This window comes from Salvia splendens, chromosome 12, assembly GCF_004379255.2.
Source record: "Salvia splendens isolate huo1 chromosome 12, SspV2, whole genome shotgun sequence".
NCBI classification, from domain to species: Eukaryota; Viridiplantae; Streptophyta; class Magnoliopsida; order Lamiales; family Lamiaceae; genus Salvia; species Salvia splendens.
In genome coordinates, this window is record NC_056043.1 from 26500250 (window position 1) to 26513369 (window position 13120).

The following is a 13120-nucleotide window of genomic DNA, read 5'->3' on the forward strand; positions in this document are numbered from 1 at the left end:
CCCCGTCTCGTACGAGTCGTAGCGAATGTTGAAGCAGGAAAGAAAGGCGACGATACCCGTTCCTCCAGAAACATCAAACTCTCCATGAAGAACTCCATCGCCAGCGACACCAAGTTCTTCTCAAGGAAAGCATCTGTCAAGCACATGGGCTTAACATCCGTGCCCGGTGATTCAACAGCATGATCCTCAAAGAATGCATTCACAACCTTAGATGAGTGTTCGGCAGCACTAGTAGGGACCTTTCCCTCACGTCCCTCAGAATTTGCAGCAACAATGGTAGAGGCTTTCTCATCCCGCTGTAACTCAGACAAAGTACAGCTAGTAGTCGGCTCTTTAAACCCTTTATAATAAAGATCCAACACACCATCATATATCTTGGAGAGCCAATGCAGATATATCTCCACCCGAGAAAAATTTGTAATGGCAAGATCCTCGTTCACAACGTTGGGTGAGTGAACAAAAATTCGGAGACTATTAGGTACGGCTTGGTTTGGGAGCCCTTCTTGCCGCGGGTTGCTACGGCCATTGTAGTATGGATCAAGGAGACCCGCTGCATCACCGAAAAACCCCCGAATAGGTCGTGCCACACCCTGCAATCCACCGCCATTGTCGGAATCAACATCCTGTATTTCCTCCATAGCAATGATAGCAGCTGGCTGTCCAGAATCAAATTAGCAATTGAAAATAACATCTACAGACTTCACAACAATATTTTCCGACTCCGCTACAATATTGGGAACAAAATCTCTTGCTTGAGGTGAGTCCCAGCTATTTGCTGCAAAACTCTCTTGATCCCTGAGCGGCGGTGGTGGCCCTGCGCAGATAATATCCTGCACCTGCACCAGCGATGTTGTGTTGTGGATGTCCTGGCGGTCATCAAGGGATGTCCCGGCTGGTCGAGGGGAGGCTCCTTGCACGACGGCCACGGTCTGGCAAGTCCGATGTAGGGCTGGTTGACGCCTTACGTACTCATCATGTGAATCGGGCTCAAATTGTTGTTTGACATCAATTAAAAATTCGTCCCAACCTTTGCCTTTATTGGTTACCTCCCAGTACTCTCTCCACTTCGATGCCGGATGATCAAACAAGTATTGGGTTAGGTATAAACGATCATGGAGCGGCATGTACTGATCATTGTAGTAGTGTTGGATTTTATGAATCCAATCCAGAGCATTGTCGCCGTCAAAGCGAGGGGGATCGACGCGAAGGCGCGGTAAGGGCTCTGCCTTGAATCCCGACGGCGGCTGTGTGATCGACGGAGGAACTGTCCAACACCGCGGAGGCTCTGCGACTGGCTGCTGGGCCGGCGGCCGAGTATGCCACGGTGGATGTGGAGGTGAGCGCTCGTCAAGGCTGTCCGGAGGCTCCTCGGTCAGTGTATGACATCTGAAATTAGCTAGAAATTTGCCATGAGCAGCAACCAGTTGGCGCAAGTCCACGAGGATCTCACAGAGAGCATGTTGTTGTAAAGATTCCTCGAGAAAAGCCATGGAAACAAGCGGTGGCTGCGTGGCTGTGATGATTGGAGTATGGATTGAGATTGTGAGGATTTTGTCGTGAGTCGTGAGTTTTGAGAGATTTGGATGGAGGAAGAGTAAACAATGGAAGCACCAGTTGATAGACCCTTGATCTATCGGACTAGAGCACCAACGATTTGTAGTTAAACCAAGAACAAGATAAACCCTAGTTGAGGTGCTAGGGGGCGATTTCCGCCAGAACCGGGAATGAGAATAAGTTTATACTTTATTTCTCAATGAATGAAAATACGTAGAATTCTATAATTCTATTATATAGAATTCTAAACCCTAACACATGTCTTGTTAATCAAGACCCATAATTAAAATAAAAGATTACAAAAGATATTGGAAATAAATAAAAATACTTAACTAAAATAAAAGATACGCCAAACTATTGGAGATGATCTTCTGCGAGATTTGCTAGTTCGAGGACCCTATCACAACCCCCCGCCGGGGCGATCTCGGGGGCGGTTATAGTGGAGGTGACGTCCGCCCCCGGGGCGGACGAGGAGTGTGGGCGCGGTAGGCGGCGGACGGGCATGAGGCGACTCCGGGGCGAGGACGCGGCGACTCCGGGGCGGACGCGGCGGATAGGCGGGGCTCCTATAGTGGAGCGGTGCCTGGCGCGGCGGTAGGCGGCGAATTTTTTTTTAATTCAATTTAATTCACCTATAAATGCACCCCATTCCATTCATTATTTTCACACCATCCCAACTCTTCATCACTCAAAATTTCTCTCACTAGAATTTGTGGTCAGAAATGGACAATTTGTGGAGAGACATGTGGAATGCTATGATTCAACAGGTGCAACACCAGGCCGCCCAGGAGGATGCGGCGCGCTTGGTGGAGGAGGTGGCGGCGCAATGTGAATACCTTTGTGATTTGCACTAGATTAAATTTTCGTTGTATAATTTTTCTTGTACTTTAATACGATGAAAATTTGTACTTTAATTTTAATTTCTTCACGTATAGTCGGTTTCTTCTAATTACGTATAGTCCGATAAATTTATTCATAATTGCTTGAAACATTAAAAATAAAAATTTTGGGGCTATTGGTGTCCACCATAGTGGCGGAAACAAAAATTTGGGGCTGTGGACAAAAAAACTGGGGCTATGGACAAAAACTGGGGCGGTGCTATTTGGGTGTCTGCCTTAGAGTGTCCACAATGGGGGAGCCGCTGCCCGCGGCTCGGTGCGCGGCCCCCCATTGCAGAGAGCCGAGAGCCGGGGCGCAGGGCCGGGAGCCGAGGGTGAGCCGCGGCCGCGGCCTTCACGCGGCTGAGCCGTGGGAGCCATGGCCCTCCACTGTAGCGGGCCTCGTTTCGCGGCTTGGCCGCGGGATTTTTTTTTTTTTTTAAGTTTCGAAAATTACTTTATAAATATACACTCCCATTTCCATTTTTCCAACTCCATTTTACTTCCATTTTGCTCCAATCTTTCCTTCCAATTTCTACAACCTTGGAACTATGGATTCCGACGATGAACAATTCCAAATTATTGTTACATTTTTTTTAGGTTGTGAATTTTCCTATTTTAATATAATACAACGAAATTATTGTTACATTTTTTTTAGGTTGTGAATTTTTTTTTGTTTACAATCCAAATTATTTTATTTTAATTAAATTTATAAATATCATAAATTTAAAGACTAATAAAATTTATTAGACATAAATTAAAAAATATTATTACAAAAGCAAACAAATTAATTTTATTTTTTGGAGAGGGCCACATTTCGTGGCCCTATTGTTTTTATACATTTCGTGGCATTTACCATTGTGAAGGCCACAAGAGAGCCACGAATGATGGCCGGGCCACATTTGGTGGCCTTCAAGGGCCACCATTGTGGACACTCTTATAGTGGACACCCTAATAAATTTTCAACCCAAGCGATTGCGTCCCTAATTTTGCGTCCTTTGCCATAATATTTGTTGTATTGTTCCTTCATTCCTTGTAAACAATATACATATTCATTTTGATAAGTAAAATATAGATAAAGAATTAACCAATTTACGGGACTACTATATTTTTGTATTTTATATATTAGCACATAGGCTCTTACCGAAATATTAAAATAACGAAAGCTACGTATAAAATTTTTAAGCATAGCTTAATTATTTTTGCATGATAATGGTTGGAAAAACCTTTGTATCTTGTGAGTTAACTTTTTCTTATTCCAAATTTGATTAATGAACATTTAGAAACTTTACTACAAATAAGTGTCACAGAAGAAAACAGAAACCGGAATTCCAGCCGTGTATTTCTCTTCCCTACTTTCCAATATTAATATATGCAATGCATAACCAAAAACATGTTTGTTGCTCCATTTCCCTTTTTCCATTAACCAAGAAAGAAGAGAGGGCAAAAGGAATGGGGAAACGCTTGGAGCTTCTGGATCTGGGCTTCAGGATTGTTTCCAGATTTCAATCTCACTGCCCCCAGACTGCCCGGATGTACTACCACCCTCCCTCCAACAACCATCACAACGACACCCCTGCCGCCACCATCGGCAACGGTCAGGATGTCATGCCTCTCGCTGATACTATAAACTTCATTATTTATACCGTTGTGTCCTAGTCTCACAATCACATTATTATATCTTAGGCACCATTCATTAGTATTCCACACCACCACTCTTCAAATGTTTATTTTTGCTTTACTGATTGTGATGGAATGAGAAACTAGGAGTACCATATGTGTATGTACATCCCTTCCCGAATATAATAAATGCAGTTTTGAAGCCCTTGTATTACTAAATCAGAGTCATGACAAGTAATGTACTACAATAAAACAAGTAGTTTGGCAAAGCCTAACTAGTTTTGTAGTTAACACTACAATAAAACAAACCCCACATAACATCATAGCTTGTAGAGAACCACACACCATTTAAACAAAATCTGGAATTCACCAAACTTAACTGAGAGGCAAACTGCACATACCTACCATCACTAGCGCATTTACTCAGTCTCCTTCAGGGGCTTGCGAGCCAAGAAGAAGTACATAGATGTGAAAATTTCTTTCCTGAAGATTAACGCATGTTTGTGTCAGCCACCAAAGGAGGAAATATGATAACAGAGAAAGCAAATTATGATAATCAAGCCTCCAAAAGTAATCAGTGCTTGAGATCTTGAGGTGCCGATCAACATACTATCATTTACACTGACAGACGGATTAATTTTGAATTTATTTGATCATCTATCTTTATATACTTAGTAAAGGATGGTAATCTTACCTTCCCCCATCAACAAGTCCTTCTGCAGCTTTCTCTAAGAAAGCTTGAACCCGTTGGCTTCCCTTAGGAGCAACCCCAACTTTTTCCAGAGCAGCCACCTGAACAGACAAATATCAAAGTGGAACTTTCTTCAACATTACAAAAATCTATCAGATGAGACAGCAAATACTGAGCACAAGGTATTAATCCTTTAACATGGAGTAACGGAAATATTACCAGATTTCTTGTACAGAAACGTCCAAGTGCTGTTAGGCGAAAGCTGCTGAGAGAGAAGTAGCTTGCATCTATGGGCAAGTACCATGGAACAGGTGAGTTCACTGCAAGATCTTTCTCCCACACAACCTTTAGAACAAAGAGATTTATTAAATTATCGTATTTTAATTTCTGGCATATACCAGTAGAGTCAAGTGGTGTGTCAAAATTTTGCTATTTACCTCAAAACCAGCTTTCTTTACAGCTTCAAGGCACTGGCTTGTCAGCCTTATGTCAGGGAGGCCGTTGCCTAGTTCAATTTCAGCCTGTATAAATAGAATTTTAGATGGACCAAGATATTTGTGATGGAGCGTACTTTAAGAAGCATTTCTACAAATACTAATCACCTTAATCTTCTGGTGTTCTTTATTTTTAGGATCATAAGCATCAGTCATGCACCACTCATATGCAGCAAAACACTGACCAGGTTTGAGTACCCTGTATATCTCCTTATAGCAGCCAACCTGGAGGAAGGTAGCAAGTCAAGGCGCTCCCTAGTATTTAGTAAGAATAGTGGGGCATTCATATCAAAACATGTGCATATCAAGCTCAAAATAAAGAGGGTGTCAATTTACATACTGCGTCAGGGGCATGGCATGTCGCTTCAATTGCATACACTGCATCATAGCTGTTGTCAGGGATAGGCATCTTCATGAAATCTGCCTGTTTTTTAACATAAATTCTTAGACAAGTTAAAAATTTCAAGATAAGTATTGAATAGAGATTTCAAGTCCAACATTACTGACTTTAACAAAGTCACAAGTCTTGTCCAGTCCAGCAATCCGGTTTAGCACCTATACCATCCAGAGAAATGCAAAAGGAGATCCCAGGAAGGAGAAGGGGGAAAAGGCAGTTCTAGTTTAGAGATTCCCATAGGAAATAATGATGATGATGATAATATGAGATCATATTCTACGTATGACTGTAAAGTTTTAACTAACAGAAAAATGTGCTTCAACACAGGTACATGGAATCATAGTAGAGATACAAATGCAGTTATCCAATTAAATAATTACTATATTTTACTGTCAGCATAGAATTAGACACATACCTTTCCCCTAGATATCTGGTATTCATTGTTATTGAGACCCGTGATTGATGTCATGCTGCAAGACGTAAATGCAAAGCAAGAGGTTGAGCAGAGCACTGACAGAATAAGTAGGGTTCAAGTGTGCAAAATCTAACTGCAGTGCAAATAAATCTTGATGGTAACAAGCTAACAAGATCTCACACTTCATAATGATCATACAGCAAAACAGAATCAACATGCTTATTATATATAAATGATAATGATAGTTAGTTAAGCCACTTCTGCCACCACCACATGGATGGAAAACGAAGAACCATGGCTGCATAACCGTCCATCAGGAGAAAATGAATACTTTTGGATTTAAAATCTGAAACTGTTTGCATCGTATTAATTGCTTAGTTTAAACTAAAAGATGTGGGGAGAAAAATGGCTTATCAAAATGAAAACAGAGTGAATTGATTTCTCGTATCACCTAAATCGAGCAATTTCTCTTAATGGTCCACCAATTCCACATCCGACGTCCAAGACCTACAGACATGGACAAGACTTCACAATTATTTAAATCAGAAGAAATGTAAGTCCATCCATAGCTCAGAAAAGATGCCTAGCACACCTTCTGGCCAGGTTTCAGGCCAAGTTGTAAAGCAAGGAAGTGCTCATGCCGCTTGATGCTCTCTTGAAGAGACTCACCTTTCCATCTGTCGGATATTACATTAATCAGATTTAGTCATTGTTACGAGATGCGATTTAAAGAATCTAAAACTTGCTTGGCCTGAGGCCTGAACATATTATAGTGTAACATAGCACTTTTGGCAGCTTAAAATAACATGATTTATTGCTGATGGGTCAAGAAATGATCACATTAACAGGATTAAAGTCATATTTGACTGCACCTTCTACCAGCAGGTCAGCAATGGGTCCAGATATTGAGACTTTTACCTCAACTGCAGACTTGTTACTTAGGACTCACAGGATGTATGGAATTGGAGAATGCAGTAGTTTCTTTAATGGTACTACTTCAAAGTGTTAAGACAAGGTTGCTTTTTTGAGAAAAATATGATGAATTCACGATCAAGGAAGTGATTATCATGCAGAAAATCATTTACCTGGGTGCAAAATGGAATGATTCTCCCCATCCATACTCATAGAAACTTGTGACGAGATCATAGTATTTATTGACCTGAGAAACAAATGGCCAAGTCATTTTTGAAGCAATGTTTTTATCTAAAACAAAGTACTCTACACTTATAATCTCAACACCATTAATCAACCTCATAACTAAAGGTGTTTTTGTAAAAGGAGGCCTATGTACACCCTTGTCAACAAGAGGAATACATAGAAACTCTTGTCTACAATATAATTAGTTTGCGAGGCTCTCAATTAACACAGGAGGTGAAAACTTTTATATATCAAAAGTAGAACTAGTGAACAATAGAGTGAACACAGATGCAACAGCTCGTGGTCTCGCTACTTCTATAACCATCAATATCACTTTCTAAAAGTCAGTGATGCTTAAAGTCATCAAAATAGCCAAAACGCTCTAGTATTAAGCTTTTTAGATCATGGATCAATATATAAATATTAAAAGTATTAAAAAAAAGTACAGTAACATTGAAACCAAGAGTGACAAAATAAGAAATCTCACCATGTCAGTGTAGTTAGCTTTTCTGTCTTCCTGATCACCTCCGTAGCAAACATGATACTTTTCGTACCTGATTTGCAAAGAAATGAGTAACATTAAAACCTTTGGTCTACAAATAAAAGAATATTCAATGGAGCAGAAATGCAATAACAGAACAGAAGAATCTGAAAGAGCAAGTTCATTAGTAACTCTTTCTAAAATAACAACTATGCAATATGCAAACTATTTGAAGCATGTGAAACAATTCATAACTTTTACTATTTTTCAGTGAAAAAACAGATTTTTTATCCCTCAAGGCCTAGAAGCATTTTAATAAATTTAGCTCAAAGTGATGTTGAACGGTTTCTTAGAATCAAAAGAAAAGGTTCGGGATAGTATGCATCACATCCATATCATACAGGTTAAATACAACATTCTCTCCTTGAACACGAAGATTAGGCATGTTATTCATTGATAGTTCGGTATTAAATCAAGGGATGCATCCTTAACTCAAGGGCATCTGCAGTGCCAAAAGAAGAAAAAGGCAAAAATGAAGTACTCGGGTTAATTAGCATCTTTGTGCAAATTTGACTCCTCTCCAGTTAAACACACATGTGCAGTTGTGCACACACGCAAAAGGCAATCTCTGGTTCGTGAAAACATCTAATACAGATTGAACACAGCAAAGGGCATAAATTTTCCAATCTCCATTAGCTTCCTCTACAGTTTACTCAAGTCATATAAATTTAAAATAATGGTTCACAGAAACAGTTTTTGCAAATAGAATAGTTCGCCATCACTCTCATTATTCCATATACAACAAGAAGAATAGAAAATTCCAGGCAAATGGAACCAGTTTTCCATGTGTCAAGATGTGATGTTTCACTCAATATCAGACCAACCAAACATTCAGATTTCCTATAAGTCCATTACTAGCTACCATGTCACTAGGAGACAAAAGAAAAATGAAGAAAAAAAACAGGCTGCCCGTTTTTCCAACAATGAGAGGTGCTTTATTGGTCCTAGTGAATGTTAGAAAAATGAGGCATCATAATTGCCTTGAAATTAGACTACAAAATTAATTATGAGAAGCCATTGGAAGTAAGTATTTAACAGAGGAAGGAATGCTGTGATGCTTTGTAAGTATACTAATTAACAAATGAAATCATGTGATTGTCAGTATTCAAGTTCATTAATCAGCGCATCTCACACACACACAAATCTTGACATACAACATTATTAGAGAAATGAGGGTTATACTTGTCAACAGCGGAGAGAACGTCATCTTTCTGAATCTTTCCGCCGACGCCAGATGCCAGATCCAATGTTCCCGCCTTGGACATGGTGGTTAATCACAAATCCGCAGCGGAATGTGGAAGATCTGAGACGAGAATCGAGTGAGTGCCGCGAACATTTAAGAAAAATCATATTGCAGGAGAGCTCACCTCACGCCCAAAACTGCTGGATAGAGTACAAAGCGTTGAGATCAGAAAAGGAAACAAATAAAGAGGTGAGAAATATAGCAGTATATGGCTGTAGAGAGAGTACAAAAGGTGACAGCAAGAAAGGCATTTGGAGTGTAGCACTACACTAGCATCAGATACAGTGTGCTTGCCACGTCAAACCATCACGAGCGTCTACATGATTTCGATCTGCCGGCCAGATCTTCAAACACTTTATTATTCGCTAAAGAATCAACAATTAATTTTTTAATACTATTAATTTTCATTTTTTACGGATTTAGAGCATCCACCTCTGTGCTCTTAATAAGATGTGGGCCCGGATCCACTTTTATTACCTTTTTACTCTCTCATCTTCCCCAAGAGCACAACACCAACATTCATACCCTTCCGTAAGGACATGCTTAATGGTTCCGCCATTCCATTATTTAATTTAAATACTTCAATTACTAAAAACATTTCCACAATATTAAAATGCATTAAAAATATCTTATATCATTACAAATTACTAAAAAATAAAAAATTACATAATTAAAATCCTAAAAATTAAAAATTACATAATTAAAATCCTAAAAATTACATAATTAAATTCATAATATTAAAAAAAACACTATTTGTGGCCGAATTTTGCCCAAATGTGTTTGATTAGGTCTTTTTGTAGCTCAGTGTGGGTTCTGGTATCGCGCATTGTGTGTCTTGTTTCGATCCTCTCGCCCACCGTCGTATGCACACCTCGGCGTGGGGGAGACCTCGCGGTTAAGCTTCCGGCTTCATCCTCATCGTAAAAGTTAGCCGCCCTCGTTCCTTCGTCAGCTATAATAATGTTGTCCAAGATAATACACGTGTACATGATGTCAGCGATATTCTTAACGCACCACAGTCGAGACGGGGCCTTCACAATGTTGAATCAGGCTTGAAGGACTCCAAAAGCTCTTTCGACGTCTTTACGAGCAGACTCTTGATGCTGCGCAAAAAGAACCCGTATCGGGTCTTGCAGATTGCTGAACGTCTTCACGAAAGTAGACCACCTTGGGTAGATACCATCGGCGAGATAGTAACCCATGTGGTATGCATTTCCGTTGACGATGAAGTCGATCGCCGGTGCTACACCATTCAAAACATCATTGAAGAGTGGTGAAAAATAGAGCACGTTCAAGTCGTTGTTGGATCCGGCAACACCGAAATATGCATGTCAAATCCATAAGCGGTGGGCGACCGCTTCAAGGATAAGCGTTGAGCCTCCGCCTTTGTGGCCGCTTAAGTATTGCTCCCTCCAAGCAGTCGGGCAATTCTCCCACTTCCAATGCATGAAGTCAATGCTGCCAAACATACCGGGAACACCGTGGACTGTTTCGTGAAGATGAAGCAGCCGTTGACAATCTTCGGTGGTGGGTGCCCGAAGGAATTCCTCACCGAAAGCAGAACGAATGTCGTCGCAGAAATTTTTGAGGCATAGGATTCCAGTTGACTCACCCACATGCAAATACTCGTCGAAGAGGTCAGCCGTTTGCCCAGTAGCAAGTTGTCAGATGACACAAGTACACTTTTGCAACGCCGAGAGACTTTGCCGACCGGTTGCGTCTCTACTTGATTGAAAGTATTCAGCACGGACGGACAATGTGTTGACAATACGCATAAACAACCGTTTTGACATGCGAAAACAGCGCCAGAAGTAATCTTCCGGAAATCGCGGCTGGTCGGAAAAATAGTCGACAACGAGCCTTTCGTTGGCTCCCTCCCGGTCACGAGGTATGTAGCGGCAAATTGATCTAGTTGGTCGAGGAGGAGGGTCGGGGATGGTGGCGGCGACATAGGCTTCATAGGCGACACGATATTATTCATAGTATTCTTGTTCTTCGCGCTCCGCTTCAGCCATGATATCGGTGAAATCCATGTTTAGAGAGGGTTTGAGTGAGAGAGGAAGATGTAGATGAGTTGTATGAAAAAAAGATGAATGAGAGATAAATTTGATGTGAAAAATGGATAATGAATGTGTGTATTTATAGATGGTTTTAGGGTTTTAAAAAAATCAAAAAAATTCCAAAAAAAAAGGTAAAAAAGGGTTATATTTTTGGAAATCTGAAAATATATTTTTAAAAATTTTTGGTATTATTTTCGATTTAAATTTTTTTAAAATTCCAACGGAAAATCCGTTGGCGAATAGAAACGTGCCACGTCGCCTGCTCAGCGGCGAGCAGTGAGGTGCCGCGCCAGCGGCACGGACGCCGTGCGTCCCAGAGAGCACCGCGGCGGATGCTCTTAGATCCCAAATTATATTCACTTTATAAAAAACTACTATCATATTCCATACTACGCACGAGCTATATAATTTTCATGTAATGATTAAATGTTCATAATAAAATTAACGGAAATAGATTCCTATATCATTACGTAAACTTTAATAACAAAAATTGCATAGTACTAACATTTAATTAGATAAAATAAAACATGTTTTAATCAATTAAATGTTAATTTAAAATGGAAAGAAAAAAAAAATGCTTATTAGAACACTTGCTAAACAAAACCAATGTTATTTTCTCTCTAACCATGGAGTAACAATTAATTTCGTAACACATGTAACGCATGTGCAATGCATGAACTATTAATTTATTTTTATATTATTTGAATTTTTAATAATTAAGGAATATCTACAAAATAATATTAATATGGAGTCATTTTTCATAAATTTACGTAAGGCAAATTATAAACTACTCAATAATTTGTTCCTAATAATTAGTTGTATTTATAAACCCTAATTAGTTGTATTTATCTTTGTTTTTTATATTTTGGTGTTGGATCTTCAATGAATGGTTGTAATAAGTTAATAAGCAATTTTTTAAAATTCTTAATAATTTTCCTTTTTCTGTAATAAATAACAGATAGTTATGATTATGTTAGAACCACCATTTAATTTCCAAATTAATTTCTTGGACTCCACCGATATAAAAAGGAAAAAAATATATTTCCTCTCTTATTTATTTACTTTTAAATAATAATATTTCAAATCTCAAAAAAAAATTACTCTTTTAATTTAACATTAAAATTATATGTTATCTACCGAAATTGTTGATAATGGACAGAAGGATGAGAATGAGAGCATCCACAACCGTGCTCTTACCAACGAGCACGGATGTGGGTCCGGCCCCACTTTTTCTGCATGCTCTTAGACAAGAGCACAACACCCACATCCATGCTCTTCCGCAAGGACGAGCACAAGGGCCCCACCATTCCACTATTCAATTTAAATAAAAACATTTCAACAAAATTAAAATACATTAAAAATACCCGGAATAATATTACAAAATACATTAAAAATTAAAAATTACATAATTAAAATCTTAAAAAATAAAAATTACATAATTAAAATCCTAAAAAATAAAAATTACATAATTAAACTCCTACAAATTAAAAATTACATACAAATTAAAGGCTAAAAATACCCCCGTGGAAGACTATTCATCCGGCGGCACTACCCCCAATTGTTTTTGGAGGCCCAATATTATGGCCTCGTGCGATCAAAGTTGCGCGGGGGTCATAGTTGACCTATCGGCCATATTGAGTTGGGCCAAAATCCCCCACAACGAGTTGGTGGGGGTGGAGGTGGCGCATAGGGAACGGGAATGGGAGCGGGTTCGGGAGGATCGTCGGATGGAGTCGCGGCGCGACGGCAGTTGGCCGCCGCCTTCTTCCTTCCTTGCGTCGGCGTTGGGAACCGCTCTGGCCGGCGTCAGGGCTACCCAAGTTAGCTCCAGCAAGCTGGCTAGCCACGTCTTCGGAGCCGGCGTCGGATAGGGATACCGACCTTGACCGTTTGGAGGAGCCGCTAAAGGAGGATGTTACGCATCCCCTATACTTCGGATGCGACCGCGTCTCCTGCCAAATGTTGAGGTACTTGAATGGCTTGTAGTTCATGGATTGGTAGGTCGACAAGGCGGAACTGATGATGTCGACCTCGCTCCGGCCGCTTCCCGCCGACCGCTCTTCCTGGAGGTAATACCCCTGGAACTTTTA

The 13120-nt window shown here is 40.0% G+C and overlaps 1 protein-coding gene across 1 annotated transcript; it reads right to left on the reverse strand.

The window, feature by feature from the left end:
- Positions 1 to 4235: 4235 nt before the first annotated feature.
- LOC121759270 (cycloartenol-C-24-methyltransferase-like) lies at positions 4236 to 9250 on the reverse strand. Its single transcript, XM_042154806.1, has 14 exons — positions 9095 to 9250; positions 8910 to 9030; positions 7674 to 7740; positions 7135 to 7208; positions 6642 to 6726; positions 6501 to 6556; positions 6050 to 6104; positions 5745 to 5792; positions 5578 to 5661; positions 5346 to 5462; positions 5181 to 5264; positions 4963 to 5088; positions 4747 to 4844; positions 4236 to 4535 (listed from the first exon to the last, which is right to left on the reverse strand). The coding sequence occupies exons 2-14, from the start codon at positions 8990 to 8992 to the stop codon at positions 4472 to 4474; spliced, it is 1041 nt and encodes a 346-aa protein (XP_042010740.1). The 5' UTR covers positions 8993 to 9030; positions 9095 to 9250; the 3' UTR covers positions 4236 to 4471.
- Between the last annotated feature and the right edge of the window lie 3870 nt (positions 9251 to 13120).